The sequence below is a fragment of the Arachis stenosperma genome, chromosome 6, assembly GCF_014773155.1.
Source record: "Arachis stenosperma cultivar V10309 chromosome 6, arast.V10309.gnm1.PFL2, whole genome shotgun sequence".
In the NCBI taxonomy this organism is placed as follows: Eukaryota; Viridiplantae; Streptophyta; class Magnoliopsida; order Fabales; family Fabaceae; genus Arachis; species Arachis stenosperma.
Genome location: NC_080382.1, coordinates 101,590,049 through 101,611,431, shown reverse-complemented (window position 1 = coordinate 101,611,431; position 21,383 = coordinate 101,590,049). Strand labels below are relative to the sequence as shown.

General features: G+C 38.2%; 2 protein-coding genes across 2 annotated transcripts; one reads left to right on the top strand and one right to left on the bottom strand.

Moving 5' to 3' along the window:
* Window positions 1-1,010: 1,010 nt before the first annotated feature.
* Window positions 1,011-2,359, bottom strand: LOC130934340 (uncharacterized). The gene is made up of 3 exons (XM_057863919.1): window positions 2,179-2,359; window positions 1,769-1,994; window positions 1,011-1,283 (listed from the first exon to the last, which is right to left on the bottom strand). Exons 2-3 carry the CDS (start codon window positions 1,988-1,990, stop codon window positions 1,011-1,013), a joined length of 495 nt encoding a protein of 164 aa, XP_057719902.1. The 5' UTR covers window positions 1,991-1,994; window positions 2,179-2,359.
* Window positions 2,360-3,866: 1,507 nt separating this feature from the next.
* LOC130935574 (cytochrome P450 CYP94D108-like) lies at window positions 3,867-5,914 on the top strand. The gene has a single exon (XM_057865375.1). It carries the CDS (start codon window positions 4,057-4,059, stop codon window positions 5,674-5,676), a length of 1,620 nt encoding a protein of 539 aa, XP_057721358.1. The 5' UTR covers window positions 3,867-4,056; the 3' UTR covers window positions 5,677-5,914.
* Window positions 5,915-21,383: the final 15,469 nt, after the last annotated feature.

Below are 21,383 nucleotides of genomic sequence, written 5' to 3'. Positions count from 1 at the left end.
TTACTTTGGTTAATAGAGTAATAGGAATTCAATCGAGTGCATGAAGGGGTGAATAAAGTCAAACAAATTGAGCAAACAAAGGATTCAGCAATAATGGGATGTTATGGTATTTTAAAAAGTCAGATCTTTTAATTGGAGTATTATACATCATGTGCAAGGGTATAAATATGATGATCTACAACTTCAATACCTGATGAGATAAAGCCTTTAAAATCCATTATGTTAACAGACAGGCTAGCTTATTTCAGGCATCATAGCTGCTCTCCTTTGCTGAACAATTTATGTGTATTAGAACAAAGCAGTGGCCATTCATCATGATCATATAAACTACAAGTGTTAAGATTTATTTAGGTTCAAGGGATTAGGAATATGGAAACCTATGCAGGAAATTTTCTGAAATGAAAGCAATTAAACTTGACTAACAAGTTGCAATTCAACAAATTTCCAAAGCCTAACATAACATTCTAGTTTACTTTCAGCTTCTTCATTCTCTCACAACTTAAAATTTATGCTGCACACTAGTATATAAGAAGAAAAATAGATCTTGTCAATTATCTATTGTGGTGGCTGCATGATTTGTCATGGAAGTCACCAAATCATCGGTGTATATTGTCATGCCCTTCACCTTCCTACTCTTACAGAATTGCCGAAGATTGAGTTATAACATGACTGCAATCTTAAGCATTCGTTTCACTAATAAAAAGGTTGCTATTTTCTGGTATTCAGGCTGACTTACTACAACATATTAGCCTTCATATGCTACTGAAATTAGTAGGGAACTTTGATAACTAAGTCACAAAAATAAATACCATAAAACATATACGTATCTATAGGTAGAAAATAATCAAATTCCAACCATGTTGCCCATATCAAATAAACCACATCGACAATTTTTGCTTTAAAAGCTTCAAGCAATTGTGTGTCTACAATCTAGCAGGAAAATTCTGAAAGAAGAAAATTATTCTTAAGTTTCTCAACCTAATAGAGGTGCTTCAGGTTCCGGTTTTGATCTAATGGTTAGACTTTGTTGATGAAGCCTCCATCTCTCTTGCAGCTGCTTCTCTAGTCTTCTTCCTCAACTCTGCTTGTATACTTTTCTTGTTCAGCAGCTTCTCTAGGTTTACTATTCTTTCCTCGACATGTGCCATCAGGTTATCCATTCCCAAATGTTCTTCAACATGATTCTGCTTCCCATCACCCGATCCCCTTGTAGCCTCCCTCGCTCTGACCCTTACAATGTGGTCATCAACCCAGAGAAAGAATTTGCAGTGTGATTCTGTCACCTATATCAAATAGAACACAATGAATGTATGGTGGTACAAAACACTCCAATTCAATCTAATACACATATGTGAATGTAATTAATCCATAAAGGCTAAATATTAAAAATCCTTTCAAATTTTAAAGCCATTTTTATATCAGATCAGGTTCCATGTGAATTCATGTCAAAATCAACATTTTTAATCTAGATACATCTATTTTCAAGAAATCAACTTTTTTCTAGTTCTCAATCATTCTTCATAATTAACCAGCATCAATATCAAATCATATACAATATCAACCCAATCTAACAGCATATCGCTCACAAAATCAAATCATTTTCATAACCAATAGGCATGCCATTAAACAACTAAAAAACACATCCACAACAACTTGATCTAGGGAAAAATAACCAAAGTCTATATTCTAAACCTCCATTCCAAAAATTCAAAATTTAGCCAATTTTAGCATAAACTTAGTGATCATACATGAAGAATTGGGTGCTTACCTTTAACAATGGGCATCCAAAAATCAGCCTATTCGGGTTGCTGTCTGTCTTTGACAAGTAACAGATAGCATATTTTCCGCAGAAGCATTTTGGGGCAACACCATCTGTTACAATCATAGGTTGCAGTGAACTTGAACTTGCATATCCAGCTATCAGTTCCTGTTGTCCGCCGGCTTCGCCTCTGCCTCGTCTCGTGTTTGAGGAGCATGCATCACTGGCCATCAATCTGATTAACATTAAACACCACCATGAACAACTATTATCAACTATTGCATTCAAAAGTGAAACAATCTGCTTTGATTAATGGTGATTAAAGAAAGTGAATAACAGAACAAATCACGCAAAATTGGTTATGAAAATCGACAACAAAAAGAAACGAATCAGCTATAACAAGAAGCAGTAGGCCTTACAATGGTTTTTCGAGAGGGTTATCGACGTGGATCGACGGAACCGTTCCCGGCAAGGGGATGAGTTATGTTCTTCGATGGTTTCGGAAATACTTCACTCCGCTTGTGAGTCACAGGAAAGGACAACCGCGTAACCCTAGACGAAGAAGCAGTAAGCAGGGTCTTCGACGGGGTTCGAAAAAATCTGTCACTAACGATGAGTGACCGAAGAAATCAGAGGAATGAGGTAGAAGAAGAGGCTGTTGACATTACACGGGTATTTGGGGGAAGGTCTTGCGAGTGGGTCGCCGGAAAAATCAAACACTTCAACTACAGGAACGGTTTGAGGAACAGTGAGGTAGAAGAGGAAGCTCTGGATAATACACGGGTATTTGGGGAAGGTTTTGCGAGTGGGTCGCTGGAAAAATCAAACCCGTCACCTATAGGAAGGGTAGAGGAAGCAGTGAGGTTGTAGAAGAAGAAGTGGACATTACAGGGGTATTTGCGGAAGGTTTTGCCAGTGGGTCGCCGGAAAAATCACACCCATCACCTACAGGAAGGCTAGGGAAGAAGGAGCAGTGGTCAGCAGGGGAGAAGAAGCAGTGAGATTGAAGAAGAAGCAGTTCCTTCCAAGTGTATTCTTAGAGGTAGAAGAAGAAGAAGCTGTAGACATTCAAATGGTATTTTGGGAAGATTTTGATTTCTTTGGTATTTGGGGAGGGATTTATAAAATCAACTATTTGCAAATTACACACAATATAAATACGTTATGTAGTATAATGTAATACTATAAAATACAATGTAGTGTAAACACATTTATTGAATGCATTAATGCAAGGTTGAAAATTTTTTTGATCAATGACTAAGATGAAGACACATGTGCAGGAGTAACTTACCCACAAAATTGACATGGGTTTGGAAGAAATTACCTTATTTTAATACTTGAACAATCCAACGACAATTCATGAATTCCTGTAGTACCTACTGGTTTTAGTCAACACAACCAATAGAAATCATGCGGTAGACTTGGTTCATCGAAAACACACAAGATAATAAATATAATAATAATATAATAATATCTATATGAATATCGAAATTAAACTAACCTTTTTTTTTGTAAATTTTTATTAAAAATATTATTTTTATATCAAAATTCTTTATCAAAATTAATTATTATATATATATATATTTATATAAATATATGTATAATTTAATTTATTTTTAATATAAATTTTATATTTTAATATTTATTTTATATTATTAATTAATTTTAATTATCAATTTTTGTATGCATGTATATTTTTATTTCATCACAACGTACACACATGCCATGCGTGCACTTTTTAATTTAAATATGAAAGCAAAAATGGTGTTAAACTCGGTTATAAAGAAGAAAGATGCTTTACAACGTTGTAGTGTCAGTCGAACAGAATTCGAATTCTGTGAGTTCTCTCTCACTAAACGGACCGTCCGAGTTCTCTTTCAAAAAAAAAGAAAACAATTACAAGCAACACAAAGGAATTGATTTCCATCTTCTAAAATTCAAATTTCTCCAACTATAAAACGAACTATGCCATTTATTATGCAAAATTTTAAAATTAAAGAACTCACATGGTAAAATTCTTCTACCTCATACTCACAAAAAATTATCCTACATATTTGTCTTGTACCCCATAAAACCATATCACGGCAGAACATACACAAGCCTTACATATTCAAAAATTTGAGCCCCATGCGTGTCAGCGTGCACTTGTATTATCCACTTGTGCAAAATTGCCTGTGTCCACCTATAAAGCCACTAATATTGATCGTGCCAGAACAAAAAACTACAAACACTGATATACACACCCCTCAAGCCTTATCATTACTTCTTCAATTCATTCTCTTTAGATATTGAAATCCATGGAACTTTTCTCAACCCAAACCCTTCTTCTCTTCCTCTCCTTTCTCACCTTTCTCTACCTCCACAACCGAAATCCCAAAACTAGACCCCCGGGCTTCAAAGCCTACCCTCTCGTGGGCTCACTTCCTGACTTCCTCCTCAACCGCCATCGCTTCCTCGACTGGACCACAGACGTCCTCCGCAACTGCCCCACCCACTCCGCCGTCTTCCGCCGTCCCGGTAAGGTCCACGGTATCATCACAGCCAACCCAGACAACGTCGAGCACATCCTCAAGACCAATTTCCATAACTACCCTAAGGGTGAACGCTTCAACTATCTCCTCCGAGACTTCCTCGGTCAAGGAATCTTCAACTCCGACGGCGATCTCTGGAAACTTCAACGCAAAACTGCAAGCTACGAGTTCAACACCAAATCGCTTCGAAACTTCGCCATCCAAAACGTCACCGTCGAGATCCAAACGAGGCTCATTCCGTTGCTCCAAAGAGCTTCCAAATCTGAATCCATCCTCGACTTGCAGGACGTTCTTGAGCGATTCGCGTTTGACAACATTTGCAAGCTAGCCTTCAACGTCGACCCGGCCTGCCTAGACGGAGGCTCTGGCGATGCCGCGGTCGGCGCTGAATTCATGCGCGCGTTCGAGGACGCCGCCACACTCAGCTCCGGGAGGTTTATGAGCGTATTTGGGTGGGTATGGGAGCTCAAGAAGTTTCTCAACGTTGGAAGTGAAAGGAAGCTTAGGGAATCAATCTGCACCGTACACGCGTTCGCTGATAATATCATACGGTCCAGAATGGAAGCAAAGGACCCCCACAACGATGACATGGACCTTTTATCGCGGTTCATGGCCAAAGAGGAGAACTCCCCTGAGTTTCTACGCGATATTGTTATAAGCTTCATTTTGGCGGGGCGCGATACAACGTCATCTGCGCTGAGTTGGTTCTTTTGGATTCTCTCTTCAAGGCCTGACGTCAAGGATAAGATAATCAAAGAAATCGAAACCGTTCGTGCGTCGTGCGAAAAGCGTGATCACGGGGAGGCATCGTTTGGGTACGAAGAGTTGAAGGAGTTAAAGTACTTACACGCCGCGATTACGGAATCAATGAGGTTGTACCCTCCCGTTCATGTCGACACGATGGCGTGCTTGAACGACGACGTTTTGCCGGATGGTACAGGGATTAAGAAGAATTGGTTTGTGACTTATCATACTTACGCGATGGGGAGGATGGAGAGTATTTGGGGGAGTGATTGCGTAGAATTTAAACCGGAAAGGTGGTTTGATGAGGAGGGTGGGGTTTTTCGAACCGAAAGCCCGTTTAGGTATCCGGTTTTTCATGCCGGAGCGAGGATGTGTTTGGGAAAGGAGATGGCTTATATTCAAATGAAGTCTATTGTGGCAGCTGCCATGGAGAGGTTTGAGATCGACGCTGTGGATAAGGACACGTGTCCGGAGCAACATATGTCATTGACTTTGAGGATCAAAGGTGGGTTGCCAGTGCGAGTGAGGCCAAGGGAATGCGTGATGTCAACTGCCCGAGGAAATAATTCATTACTTAACACTAAACATAGATATTTTAGTCAAGCACATGTAGAGGGAAGGAATCCTGTCCCGAACATGTAAAATGGTCGTAGCTAGGTGTTGGGGGAAAACAAATAAATAAGTTCTGTGCTTGAAGTAGAAAGTTGTTTTATGGGACTCATCGAAAATGTCATATCGATAAGGAGGTGAATTTTGATTGATAAGGATTCATAGAAGAAAAATGAAGTAATCGAAAAAATAAAAAAGTTGATAAATGAAGCTAATTAATGGTAGTTATTCATATGGTGCAAAAGAGTAAAAATAATTATTCAAAGATTAATGTATGTGGGAGTTATATTTGAATTTGATTTGTGAAAAACTTTTATAAATAGGTGAATGTTCAAAAAAAAAAGTTAGAATCTCATATTAAAAAATACTTTCGCAGACTCACATTTACAATAAATTTTTGAGTCTGTTAAGAATTTTTTTTTCTATAGGATTTCTTCTATGTCTTTTAAATTTCTTTTAAAATTCTTGTCATATTTACCTTTCTTGCAAATTTATATTTTAAGTAATTTTATTTTTTCAATCTTCTTTTAAGATAGATTCAGCGTTTGTATTTGATTTCAAAAGTCTTTCAATCTCATTAAAAGTAATTTACTATTTTATTTAAATTTAATGTTATTTATTTTAATTTCAGTCATTTTATTTTTAAATTTATTTTGTTTTTCTTTTAGTTTTTTCATGTTATTTTATTCAATTGAAAGAACCTTTGATACACTTTTAAAAATTAATACTCATAAGAGAAATAGATTTCACTTCCAAATCATTAAATGTCAAACTACTTATATTTGCTAAAAATCAAAACACTAGGTTAATTGCACTTGGTATAGGACTATAGGAAGTGTAGGGATTCGCATAATAATTAATGGGATAAACAAATGTCACCTCATTGTTTTTAATTTAATTGGAATTAGGTATATGGAATAATAATTATTCTCTACTACAAACCATTTTATCATACAAGTTATTTTATCCTAAATCACCCTCACACGTACGACTTAAACACGTATATTCCACATGCCTCTTAATTTTATAGATTTTTCAATCAACGCACAAATATATAACTTCCTTTTTCGAAAGGATTTTGTTTCTTTTTTTGAATTTTGTCTGCGTTTTTCTTCCTTCGTTTTCGTGCATTCTCTTTCGTTATTTTTGTGCGTTTCTCCTTATATTCTCTTTCTTTGTTTTTTTTCCGATTTACTTTGTTTTCTACGTTCGTTTTTGAAATCAAGCTCTGAAATCGTTTTGAAGATAATGAATGATTCAAGTTCAGATTGTCAACTGAACCAGAGCGAAGTGGATCATTGTTTTGAATCCAACGAAGTGTCTGAGGTGCAGTTGAATTCCAGTTAATGATTTCGTTAGTAGTTTATGATTATCTAGGTGAATAATGTTGTGAACTTTACTTGTGAAAATTGCTGTTCATTGTTGATTATTTGAATTGAATGTAATGTAGTTGTTCTGATGAATCTGTCCATCGCTGTCCATTTTATATCAATTTTTTTGGGGTAAATTAGACATATGTTTTGGTGTAATAGGGGAGCTTTTCGGTGTATTTACAGGTTCTGAATTTTTCAATTGAACGAGGGTGAATTGTAATATTTTTTGTATCGAATCAAGTAGTGAGGTGTGGTTTGAATCTAGACAACGTAGTTTGTTTATAGCTTAAGATTTTATAGTTGAATTATTTTAGTTTTTGTTTGATGTTGATTTTATAATTGTTGTTGCATTCTATGGTTTATCCTAGCTTTAATATGGTGTATTGAGGACTATTTTGGGTGTATTTTGCAGTTTTTGTGCGATGTTAATGAGTAGTTTGTTCTAAAGATTAGGATGACTTTTAACACACTTGAAGATGCTGCGAAATTCTATAAAGATTATTCGATAGTTGTAGATTTTTCTACAAGAGTTCAGAGCACAAATAAGAAGGGAAATGAAATGAAGAACCAATTGATTATATGTAGCATAGAGCCTAAATGAAAATCGAAAATATCTCTGACCGAGAAGACAAACGCCTCAATTGGTTTAAATTGTCCTGCAATAATTTATATACACATATTGAAGGACATTGGTATTTGGATCATTTCGAAGGTCGTGTTGCATCATTCACATCCCTGTTGTGCAAATCAAGCAAAGATGCTTAAACAGTACAGGGAACTAAGCATGTCTGTGCGTCATACAATAGAGAATAATGAGAAAGCCAGAATCAGACCAAGTAAAACATACCAATCATTTGTCGCAGCAACCGAGGGTCACCGTGAGTTAAATTTTATCAAAAAAGATATGAGAAATTATATCACGTGAGAAGTGCGGAATGTTTCGAAATTAGAGAATGCAAAAGAATTCGAGAAATACTTATTAAGAAAGAAAGAGAAGAATCGGAATTTGTTTTTCAAGCTCGAACTCGAGGTCGATCACTCGATTAAGATTGCCTTTTGGGCAGACGCAAGGAGCAGGGCTGCCTGTTAGTACTTCGGAGATGTTATTTCATTCGATATCACCTACAATACAAACAAGTAATATTCAGTTCTGGTTCATGCTATTCAGATAATGTTGTTTTCTAAATCTGCAGTAGAGGTGTACATTGCAAGTTTTTGGGCATAGAGAGATATTATTTTGGCGGATTTAACAATTTTTTTTCTGTTTCATCGTATTTAGGTATAATCTAGTTTTTGGTTCTTTTGTCGGGGTGAATCACCACGGTCAATCAACACTTATCGAATGTGTTTTGATGAAAAACAAGGATACTTAATCATTCAAATGGTTATTTTAATGTTGGGTTCGTTGCATGGGAGAAAATGCTCCAAAAGGCATTCTTACCGATCAATGCGCATCGATGCAAAGGGCTATCGAGGCTTGTATGCCCACATCAATTCTCTAGTGGCGTATTTAGTACATTATGAAGAAGACTCCAAGCAAATTAAACGGGCTACAAGAGACACTAAGAAATCGAACAAGAGATGAGCCATGTTGTTTGGAACTCTCTTACGAAAGAATCATTCGATAGGAGTTGGAATGATTTTCTGATGAAGTACTGTCTTAGAAACAACATGTGGCTTTCAGGTAATGTTGTTTTTTAAATTTGCAGCAGAGGTGTACATTGCATATTTTTCGGTGTATGCTAGTTCTGATTTAGGTGTTTTTGTAGAGCTTTTCGAAGATCGTCATTTATGAATTCCAATTTATTTCGATCACCACTTTTGGGCCAAGATGAGAAGCACACAAAGAAGCGAGCGCATACATACTATTTTAACAAGTTCATTACACGGAACAGCTCACTCATCCAATTCGTCAAACAATACGATAATTGCCTAGGAAGCAGGGAGCAAAGAGAGAGAGAATCGAATGCTACAGATTTTTATAATGTCATACCGTGTGCAATAAAATCCTCAATAGAAGCTCAGTTTCAACACGTGTACACTCATGAGAAGTTTAGGGAAGTCCAAGCATAATTCAGAGGAAAGGTGAATTGTATCACAAGATCAAAGCACTCCGCTCTAAGCTATACGATATACGAAGTTATAGAACAAGTTTCTAACTCAACATTTAACAAGTTTGTGGTTACGTACGACACGGTCGCAGCCGAAGTAAAATGCTAGTGCTTATTATTCGAGCCAAGAGTGATATTGTGCCGTCACGCTCTAAGTGTATTAAGCTTTGAAGGAGTAAACAAAGTGTCACCGAGATACATATTAGAACAATAGAGCAAGAACGTAAAGAGTGACACACACATATCAGGAGCAACTATAACACCCTACTACACAGAGTCTTATGCTTAAGTCATAAAACAGAGATGGTGAGCTATTACGACCTCTAAAAATAATATATATATATATATATATATATATATATATATATATATATATATATATATATATATATATATTGAAAAAGTTTTATATCTAGGAGCCTAAGTTAGTTTTTACAAGACATTATATATTAAATACGAGAAACCAAAACCATACCTTGGCCGGTTCTTCCCTAAGTTCAAAAACACCAAAATTCAAGCTTCAAGATTCTCAATTAACCCCAATGATTCCAGCCACCAAGGGTTTGTTCCAAGAGCTCCAATTTACCAATTCAAACTCCACTTTAACATAATTTCAATCTAATTAATATAATTCACTAAATTAGCACTAAGGTATACAAAATTGGACAAACCACAAGAGTTTAGAGTTTCTTTACCTTAGTCATTGATGATTGGAGTATAATCCAACAATTATCCAATGTTAGATTGCACCTAAACTACCAAAATCATCAAAATCACTCAAAACTCAAACCAATTTCGTGAAGAAAGCAGACACAGAGAACTGGGCACGAATTATAGAAATACTTACTACTTTATTTGAATAGAATTGAAGAATACTCCAAGACGAATACGTGGCCGCAAACGGCTTGTCAATCGGACCTCCAGATTGAAAGTTACAAGGATTTGAATGGAGGTTAGGGTTTGTTTCTATTTCTCTCCCCTTCCTTGACTGTCTTCAGCGTTCTTCCCAGGAAGAAAGAAGAAGATGAGCTGAAGCTCATTTATATTAATGGTTTGGAATGGGCCTTGGGCCCAATACAGGCTCGGTTCGTCCGATTCGACCAATTCGGCCCAATCTTGGGCTAATTTTTTTAAAATTGGTGTCAAAATTCGTATTTTAATTAATTCTATCACATTGAACTCTAAAATTTTATTTTCTAATTTCTTGGATTAATAATTATTTTATTGGATAATTATTTACTAATCTTATGGGTTTTATATTTTATCCCCTTAACAAAATTTTTGCCTTCGAAAATTGCAGTTACTAAAGAAAACGGTTGGAAATACTCCCCTTGGACTCAACTCCTGATTCGTATCCAAGTTCAATAATACATCCAATCCTTCGAGTCCTAAACTTCTCAACTCTGCTATGTAACATAAACGAAAATAGGGTCCCAGCTCCAAACAGAATAAAATCGTTTTACGTATTTGGTATCACACTTACATCGATCCTGTCGCGACCAACCCGAACCTATGGCTCTTCCTCGTGGACAATCCCTAGACATGTGTCCTGGTGGCCCACATCGAAAACACATCCCTAGTCTGGTCCTGTGCAGCTCATCTGGAGCAGTCTTACCACAGCCTTCTTATAGCAGCGCCCACTTCATGGAGCAATCTTCTGTGAACTGGCTCTTCTTAACCAACTTAGTGAAACTCGTTAGCCTTTGTGGATATATATTGTCGAAGATGTCTCTTTTAAGTCGTATTTCATACTGAGCACACACCCACTCTTCATAATCGACTGGAATTCCTTGACAAGCTTTTGAGAAATATCACAAGTTATTAAATTTCCGGGTATACTCAACAACCGACATGTCCTTCTGCTTCAGCTATATTAGCTCCAACTCTTTTGCAGTGCGGATTGCATGTAAGAAATATTTCCCGTAAAATTCTATCTTAAATCTGTTCCAAGGGATATCTGTTAACTCCACCTGCAAGGTATAACATAGCTCCTGCCACCAATTCTGAGCACCTCCCTCCAACATATAAGTCACTGTCTCCACTGATTGTACTTCAAGAACATGCTGGGTATACAAAAACCACTCCATGTCTCGAAACCACAAATCAACCTCCAAAGTATTAACGTTTCTGTTAAACTTAGGTGGACCACTCTTAAGAAAGTTAGTAAGGGTCATAGACCTAAAGTATCGACCTACGTTACTTGTACTAGCACCAGAGTTTCCATCCCGATGTCCTTTCGCTAGCTCAACCACAGGATTTCCTCTCCGAGTACCTTGCCCGGATCCGTAAGATGCCATTTGGTCCCTGTTCACACCAAACAATTGATATTAAGGTGATCAGTCTCAATATCTCAAGTTTAGTGCCTTAGAGCCCCAAATTCATGCTCCCAAACTTTATGCTATGTATATCAAACAGATATCCTAAATAGCACATAAACGCGACTCATAGTATGCTCAGAAGCACAGTCAGTCCATTTCCCAAGCTCTACGGGAATGAACTGCTTTGATACCATAATGTAACATCCTACCATGCAGAGTCTTATGCTTAAGTCATAAAACAGAGGTGGTGAGGTATTACGACCTCTAAAAATGATATATATAGTTGAAAAGTTTTATATCTAGGAGCTTAAGTTTTCACAAGACATTATATATTAAATACGAGACACCAAAACCATACCTTCGCCGATTCCTCCCTAAGCTCAAAAATAGCAAAATCCAAGTTTCAAGACTTCCAATTAACTCCAATGATTCTAGCCACCAAAGGTTTATTCCAAGAGTTCTAATTCACCAATTCAAAGTCCAATTTAACATAATATCAATCTAATTCATATAATTCACTAAATTAGCACTAGGGTATACAAAATTGGACAAACCACAAGAGTTTAGAATTTTCTTACCTTACCCATTGATGATTGGAATATAATCCAATAATTATCCAATGTTAGATTGCACCTAAACCACCAAAATCATCAAAATCACTCAAAACTCAAACCAATTTCGTAGAGAAAGGGGATATAGAGAACTGGGTGTGAATTAGAGAGATACTTGCCACTTTATTTTGATAGAATTGAACAAGACTCCAAGACAAATGCGTGACCGCAAACGGCTTGTTAATCAGACCTCTGGATTGAAAGTTACAAGGATTTGAATGGAGGTTAGGGTTTATTTCTAATTCTCTCCCCTTCCTTGACTGTCTTCAGCGTTCTTCTAATGAAGAAAGAAGAAGATGAGCTGAAGCTCATTTATATTAATGGTTTGGATTGGGCCTTGGGCCCAATGCAGGCCTGGTTCGTCCGATTCGATCAGTTCGGGCTAATCTAGGGCCAATTTTTTTAAAATTGGTGTCAAAATTCGTATTTTAATTAATTCTATCACATTAAACTCTAAAATTTTATTTTCTAATTTCTTGAATTAATAATTATTTTATTGGCTAATTATTTACTAATCTTATGGATTTTATTTCTTATCCCCCTAACAGAAATTTTTACCCTCGAAAATTGCAGTTACTAAAGAAAACGGTTGGAAATACTCCCCTTAGCCTCAACTCCTAATTCATATCCAAGTTCAATAATACATCCAATCTTTCGAGTCCTAAACTTCTCAACTCTGCTATGTAAGATAAACGAAAACAAGGTCCCAGCTCCAAACAGAACAAAACCGTTCTACGTATCTGGTATCACACTTACCTCGATCCTGTCGCGGCCAACCCGCACCTATGGCTCTTCCTCGTGGAGAATCCCTAGACATGTGTCCTGGTGGCCCACATCGAAAACACATCCCTAGTCTGGCCCTATACAGCTCATCTAGAGCATTCTTACCACAGCCTTCCTGTAGCAACGCCCACTTCATGGAGCAATCTTCTGTGAACTGGCTCTTCTTAACCAACTCAGTGAAACTCGTTAGCATTTGTGGATATACATAGTCGAAGATGTCTCTCTTAAGTCCTCTTTCATACTAAGCACACACCCACTCTTCATAATCGACTGGATTTCCTTGACAAGCTTTTGAGAAATGGCACAAGTTATTGAATTTTCGAGTATACTCAGCAACCGACATATCCTTCTGCTTCAGTTACGTTAGCTCCAACTCTTTTGCAGTGCGAATTGCATGTAAGAAATATTTTCCGTAAAATTCTGTCTTAAATCTATTCCAAGGGATATTTGTTAACTCCACCTGCAAGGTATGACATAGCTCCTGCCACCAATTCTGAGCACATCCCTCCAACATATAAGTCACTATCTCCACTGATTGTACTTCAGGAACATACTGGGTGTACAAAAAGCACTCCATGTCTTGAAACCACAAATCAACCTCCAAAGTATTAATGTTTCTGTTAAACTGAGGTGGGCCACTCTTAAGAAAGTCAGTAAGGGTCATAGACCTATAGTATCGACCTACATTACTTGTACCAGCACCAGAGTTTCCATTTCGACGTCCTTCCGCCATTTCAACCATGGGATTTCCTCTCCGAGTACCTTGCCAGGATCTGTAAGACACTATTTGGTCCCTATTCACACCAAACAATTGATATTAAGGTAATCACTCTCAATATCTCAAGTTTAGTGCCTTAGAGCCCCAAATGTATACTCACGAACTTTATGCTATGTATATCAACCAGATATCCTAAATAGCACATAAACACGACTCAGAGTATGCTCAGAAGTATAGTCAGTTCATTCCCCAAGCTCTACGGGAATGAACTACTCTAATACCATAATGTAACATCCTACCATGCAGAGTCTTTTGCTTAAGTCATAAAACAAAGGTGGTGAGGTATTACGACCTCTAAAAATATTATATATAGTTAAAAAGTTTTATATCTAGGAGCCTATGTTTTCACAAGACATTATATATTAAATAAGAGAAACGAAAACCATACCTTCGCCGATTCCTCCCTAAGCTCAAAAACACCAAAATCCAAGTTTCAAGATTTCCAATTAACTCCAATGATTCTAGCCACCAAGGATTTGTTCCAAGTGCTCCAATTCACCAATTCAAACTCCAATTAACGTAATATCAAGATAATTCATATAATTCACTAAATTAGCACTAGGGTATATGATGCACCACTATTTCGTGGCACATCTTATGTTTAATTGAGTGGATTTTATCCACTAATCTCACACTTATTCATTGAATTTGCATGTTTTACATTTTTCCTCCTGATTTTGTGCTATGAATGGAAACATGCTTCTTTGGTCTTAATTTTGCTATGTTTAATCCTCTCTCATTACCATTTGATATCGTGATCCGTGTGTTAAGTGTTTCAGGCTTTATAGGGCAGGAAATGACTTAGAGGATGGAGAGGAAGCTTGCAAAAAAATGGAAGGAACATAAGAAACTAACAAGATAACCAGCGAGCAGCGACGCGCACGCATAGCTCACGCGTGCGCGCGACATGGAGAAATTTGCAGTGACGCGTGCGCATGCCTGATGCGTGCGCATGCCTGACACGTACGCGTAGAATGGAGTTCTGCAATATGACGCGAGTGTTTGCTTGACGCGAACGCGTGACACGCCAAAATGACCAGCGACGCGAACGCGTGACTGACGCGTACGCGTGACATGCGTGATCTGCAGAATTAACAGAAATCGCTGGGGGCGATTTCTGGGCTATTTTTGACCCAGCTTTTGGCCCAAAAAACACATATTAGAGGCTACAAAGTGGGAGAATACATCCATTCATTGAGATGACTTTCATCATTCACACAATTTTAGGTTTTAGATGTAGTTCTCTAGAGAGAGAGAGGCTCTCTCCTCTCTCTTAGGTTTTAGGATTAGGATTTCTTCTTCTTCTCAATTCCAGGTTCAATGTTCTTTTAATTTAGTTTCTCTTTTATTTGTTTATGAACTCCATGTTAGAATTGATTTCTTATTTAATGCAATATGAGGTATTTTATATTTATGATTTTAATTTAGCTTTTTACATTCTTAGCTTGTGTTGAGTAATTGGAGACACTTGAGTTATCAAACTCCTTGTTGATTGAAAATTGAAATTCTTTGCTGATTGATTTGAATTCCCCTAACTCTAGTCTTTTCTTAGGAATTGACTAGGACCTGAGGAATCAAATTGATTTATCCACTTAACATACCTTCATAGTTAGAGGTTGACCAAGTGGGAGAAAAAGCCAATTCTCATCACAATTGATAAGGATAACTAGGATAGGACGTCCAATTCTTATACCTTGCAAGGGTTTTCATGATAATTAGTTTACTTCCTTGTCATTTACATTCCTTGTTCAAACCTTTCAAAAACCCAAAAAAATACTTTTCTCATAACCAATAATAACACACCTCCCTGCAATTCCTTGAGAGACGACCCGAGGTTTAAATACTTCGGTTTATTTTTATTGGGTTTGCTTTAGTGACAAACAAGTTTTTGTACGAAAGGATTCTTTGCTGGTTTAGAAGCTATACTTTCAACGAGTGCTTATTTGTAAAATTCTTTACTAGCAAGAGTCCGTCTCGTCAAAATGGCGTCGTTGCCGGGGAATTACAAACGTGTGCCTTATTATTGGTTATTGTAAATATTTGCTTTTGCTTATTTTTTTGTTTTTATTTTTTAATTTTTATTAGCTACTATGAATTCTCACCCCTCTGGCTATGAGCGTGGTTATAATTATGTTACAGGAAGAGGAGATTATAATGCCAACATGCACCATGGTTGGAACAATCAAAGATGGGAGACGCCACAAGGATTTGATCAACCCTCTTAGCAACAACCCCCTCCAATGTACTACAAGCAACAACCATTCCATGACGTATACCAAGACAATGGTTATGGTGGACCTTTTCGTGACACTCAATACCCACCACAACATGTCTATGAACCCCCTCCTCAATATAGCTCTGAACCACCCTACTCACAAGCCCCTTTTTACCATTCACCTCCATATGACCCTAACCCGTATCCACCATACCAACCACCTTATGAGCCAAATAAACCAAATATAGAACCACCCTCATTCCAACACAATTACTCTCATGAGCCACCACCTCAATATTCACCATCTCCATGCCCTTACCAAGAAGAACCACCTTCCTACCATGCACCCTTTCTCCAAAATAATGAACCCTCATATCCACCCCAACCTCCACTGGATGACAACATCCTTGGTCCTATTCACCAAGAGCAAATAGAGCTTCATACCACACTTGCCTCTATCACTAGTCTCACATCTACTCTTCAAGCTCTTACATCCCGCATGGACCAATCCTCTACCTCGAATACTTAACCCTCAAGTTCTAGTGCACTTCCTTTTCAACCACATAATGATCTTTCCATCCCATCACCACCGTCCATGGAAGAGCACCCACATCCATCAATCCAAGAGCAAGATAATCCTCATTATACTATGAACATGGAACAAGAGAGAAGGGATCGTCTTAGGGATGCAATCGCGATGGATCGGTTACACGCGGCCCTATTTCTAGAGGAGCAAGAGGAGGTCCAAAATGTGGAGGTAGAAGAGACCCTTGAAAATGAAGGAGTAGTTGAAGAAAGTTGTCATAGAAAAGAAATCATCAAGGAGGAGTACGATTTTATGCTAAAACAACTGGAGGAAGCTGTAATTATTGAAGAGGAAGAAGTGGTTGAAGACTTAGGAGATGCCGAACCTCCATGGGAAAGTCAAGTTATAGAGCCTCCTTCAAGGACGTTTGAAATTGATGATGAGGAGGGTGTACAACCTCCAAGGCATATCCTAGTTGAAGACTTTGAAGAAGTTGATAAAGAGTTGAAGATTAATGAAGAAGAAGCACAGCCTCCAGTGCTCTTGGTAGGCAATGCAGCAGAGATTGAATTGGGAGAAAGTTACCAAGGGGAAGCGGTTGAAGTTGAAGAGGCTTGCAGAGAGGTGGAAATTGTCAAGGAAGAGTCCAAGGGAATGGAGCTGGAAATCACCTTACCAAAGTTGTTGGAGACCTCTTCCCCAAAGCCATCGCCATCCATTCCCTCATTCAAGTGGGTAAATCTTTCATCTCTAAGTTTAATTAGCCCACTTGAATATGTTTTGCTTAAGATGGATGGCAACTTAGAGCTCTTTGTGGCTATAAGAGTAAGAGGGAGATGGTTAGTGGTAAGAGTTGTCAGGCAAGGTTCAATAAGGTTCCACATTCAACACTGGAGTATAAGTGTTGGTGTAGAGCTCGAATGAATGGGTCCAGGAAGCTGTTTGAATGCCTTAATGAGAATTCGGATTGTTTACCACCCGGATGGGATCATGATGATCAACTTGAAGACGGGTGTAGAATCAAGATTTGGGATTCGAGAATATATAAGGATCAATTTTGGGAGCTCAAAGCTTGTGAAGAACTCCATCAAAGCTTGAGAAATTTACCTGGTATTGATAAAGCTTATTGTAAGTCCAAGCATTGGTGGAAGTTTCAAGACGAGTTCAAGCACAAGCCACCATGACAAGGAGCTCACCAGTGTCCAACTTAAGGACAATAACTAAAAGTGCTAGGTGGGAGACAACCCACCATAGTATGATCGTTCTTTTCTCTCTTCTTAGTTTTATTTTAGTGACTATTCTCATTAGTGTTTCATATAGTCCGCATTCTGCATTCTGCATAAAAAAAAAGAGAGGAAAGGCACAAGTCGCGTTCACGTCACTGACGCGTTCACGTCATATGTGCATGCGTGAAAAAGGGGGGATTGAATAGAGAGTTACGCGGGAACGTGGCTGGAAGCGTGCTTTAGGCACAAACACACCCACGAGTACGCCTCCCTGACGCGTCCGCGTCACTTGCCAAAACAGCTATCCACGCATGCGTGTCACTCACGCGCACGCGTGACCCTGCAAAATCGACGTAAAGGGGTGTTTAGACAGAAAGTTGTGGTTGCTTGGTGCTAAAATGGTGCTAGAAGCACAAGCCGTATCACGCATATGCGTCCTTGACGCGTTCGTATCATTTGTCCCAACCAGACCATCCACGCGTGCGCGTCCCTCACGCGCACGCGTCGAGTGAATTTTAAGCAATAGTGCGTATGAAACAGAGAGTTGCACGTGCGCGAGGCTGCTCTCGCGCCAATAGCACAAATCATGTCACGCATACGCGTGCTCCACGCATACGCATCACTTAAAAATTACGCAACCCACGCGAACGCGTGATGCACGCGCCCGCGTCGCAAGCGACGCACAGCTAATCCACCTCAACGCCAGATATCTTATCTTTTATCCCCCAATCCTAATTCTTTCTTCTTTCTTCTTTCTTCTCTCTTCTTTCTTCCCCCCTCTCATCCTTATTCCCTTTCTTTTCTTCTATTTGTAACGTTTGCATACTCGCATTGATGGCATTTTAACTTCATTGTTTTGATGCCAAGGCATCTTAGGCTAGTTTCACTAGCATTTTTCTGTTAGTTTTAGTTGTTTTATGCATTTTCTTGAGCTTAAAGTAACCAAGAATGGTTAAATGAATAACAAAGCAATGAACCATCCAAACAGTATGATTTTGATGCAAATTTCATGAGTTTTTAGTTATATTACTTGAATGCTATGAATGGAAGATTTCTCATGAAATTTTGCAAGACTTTGATGCAGTTGTTTGGATGATTTCAGGGAAGAAGAGGCTAGGCAAGGAAGCAACAAAATCAATAAAGGAAGCTTGAATATCACATGTGGAGTTTAAGCTCCAGTTTAAGCTCCAGTTTAAGCTTAAACTGGAGCTTAAACGCCAAAATCATGAAAGCTGAGGAAAAGCTAAAAGTGGCGTTTAACCTCCAGTTTAACCTTAAACTGGAAGTTAAACGCCAGAAATGAGAAATGCACCAGGGAGCCATTTCCACGTTTAAGCTCCAGTTTAACCTTAAACTGGAGCTTAAACGTGTTCGACCAAAATTCTCCTCCAGGGTTGCTTTCTTCATTTCCACGTTTAAGCTTCAGTTTAACCTTAAACTGAAGCTTAAACGTGTTCGACCAAAATTCTCCTCCAGGGTTGCTTTCTTCATTTCCACGTTTAAGCTTCAGTTTAACCTTAAACTGAAGCTTAAACGTGTTCGACAATTCCACACTCCAGGGTTGCCTTCTTCCATTTCCACGTTTAAGCTTCAGTTTAACCTTAAACTGAAGCTTAAACGTGTTCGACTACTTTACCCTCCATGGTTGCTTTCTTCCATTTCCACGTTTAAGCTTCAGTTTAACCTTAAACTGAAGCTTAAACGTGCTTGAATTATACCACCTCCAGGAGTGTCCAACGTTTAAGTTGCAGTTTAAGCTTAAACTGCAACTTAAACGCCACTATTTGAAAAGGTTTCTGGGCCAAAGATATTGCAGTTTAAGTTAGCATTTGAGCACAAACATTAACTTAAACGTACTCTGGTATGAAACCCAATTGAATATCATGGTTTATGGGATTGGGCCTGAAGGATTGATGAGTCTGGAATTTCAATTTGTTGAGTCATGTGTCATTACTTGATTATCACTAAGTTGGCTCAATGAATGTTACAGAATTGGATCAGCAGCCTCATCAGGATTATGGATCATAAACCCAAAGCAAAAGGAAATCAGGGAAAGGCCTCAAAGCCCAAGAAACACAACAGAAGCTCAATTTAGAAAGTGTATAAATAGGATAGAATTTAAGTTAGTAAAAAAACTTTTAGGGAACTTTGGATCATTTTTCTAGTTTTCATACTTTTTGTAATTGAATTCAGAGCTATGACTCACTAAACCCCCTTTCATTGGGTTAGGGAGCTCTATTGTAATTCAATGAATCAATAATAGTTTATCTTCTTCTTCAATCTTTTCTCTTGAATTTGTTAGAAAGCTTCTCGATCTAATTCCATTGGTTAGTTGTCTTGGGAAAGAAACTATCCATAATTGGAATCCTTCGGAACCTTGGGAAAGGAATGGAGGATTCATGCTAGAGAAGCTTTCTCACAGTGAATTGGATTGGGGTTTGGATGGATATTGTGACATGTAATCCTACCAAATTGTGGTTCATGAAACTGTGTGGTATAATCAGTGATCGAGCATCATCTCTTCTTATGAACATTTAAACCAAGGGATTGGGAATTTGTTTGTTTTTAGAGAGAATTGGTGAGCCAAGGGATTGGGATCCAATCATATAAGATTGCCAAGCAAAATTCAATGAATGCATTGGTTGAGGAAGGGATAAAAATATTTTGATTCAGAGATCTCAATATCTCCTGAAACCCAATGAATTCCCCATTTCTGATCTACCACTTTCTCTTTACATTCTGCAATTAAATTCATGCAATCAGCCCGATCCCTTTTTAATTTCAGCAATTTAGCTTCTCGCTCTTTAATTCATGCAATTTAAGATTCCGCAATTTCAATTTCTTGCCATTTACGTTCCCCGCCAATTTTACATTCCGTAATTCTCATCTAAATCTTGATTCCGCTCAACTAGAACACACTTCTAATCCGAATTGCTCACTCAACCAATCCTTGTGGGATTCGACCTCACTCTATTGTGAGTTTTTACTTGACGATAATCGGTGCACTTGCCGGAAGGAATTTTTGCCGATCGTGCAATTTCCTAAAATCGTAGCAACAAGTTTATGGCGCCGTTGCCGGGGATTGGTTTTCGATTGACAATTCTCAAATTGGAAGTTAACTAGATTGAGCATTTTTCTTGTTTTGTTAATTCAGTTCAAGTTACTTGTTGAATTTTAATTTCTGCACTCTGTTACTTGCTTTCTTTCTTTATGCCTTTAAATCCAAGCAACTAACTCACTGACTCACTAACTATTTGAATTAATTCCTCAACTGCTCTAACCATACTCTTCCATTAATCAAGAGTATTTCACTTGTTTGTTGCCTGTGCTGTGTTCTTGTATGACAGGTAGGAGAGGAGAGACATCAACTCCTCCATATACCGAACCAGAGAGGACCCTTCATAAACTTAGAAGGGAAGCAAGAGGGAAGAGAGTACTGGGAGAAGAAGAATCTGAAGGAGAATCTGAGGACAATTTTGAGGAAGCTCTAGATCTCAACATGGATAGAGAAGTTCACAACCATGAGAGAGCTGATGGAAACAATGCCATTCCCGAGAGGAGGGTTCTTGGTTCATACATAAACCCAACCTCTGGGAATTGTGGTAGCAGCATTCAGAAACCACCCATTCAGGCCAACAATTTTGAACTCAAACCACAGCTAATATCACTGGTGGAGAATCATTGTTCATTTGGTGGGAGTGCTAATGAAGATCCAAACCAACATCTCACAAAATTCCTGAGAATTTGCGACATTGTGAAGTCCAATGGAGTCCAGGAAGATGCCTATAAACTGCTCTTG

What these genes read in the sequence shown, in the direction of transcription:
- LOC130934340 (XM_057863919.1), bottom strand. Translation starts at nt 1,990, where the DNA reads ATGGCCAGTGATGCATGCTCCTCAAACACGAGACGAGGCAGAGGCGAA. An exon ending in TTGGATGCCCATTGTTAAAG is followed by an intron (nt 1,284 to 1,768) that starts GTAAGCACCCAA and finishes TATTTGATATAG; the next exon opens with GTGACAGAATCACACTGCAA.
- LOC130935574 (XM_057865375.1), top strand. Translation starts at nt 4,057, where the DNA reads ATGGAACTTTTCTCAACCCAAACCCTTCTTCTCTTCCTCTCCTTTCTC.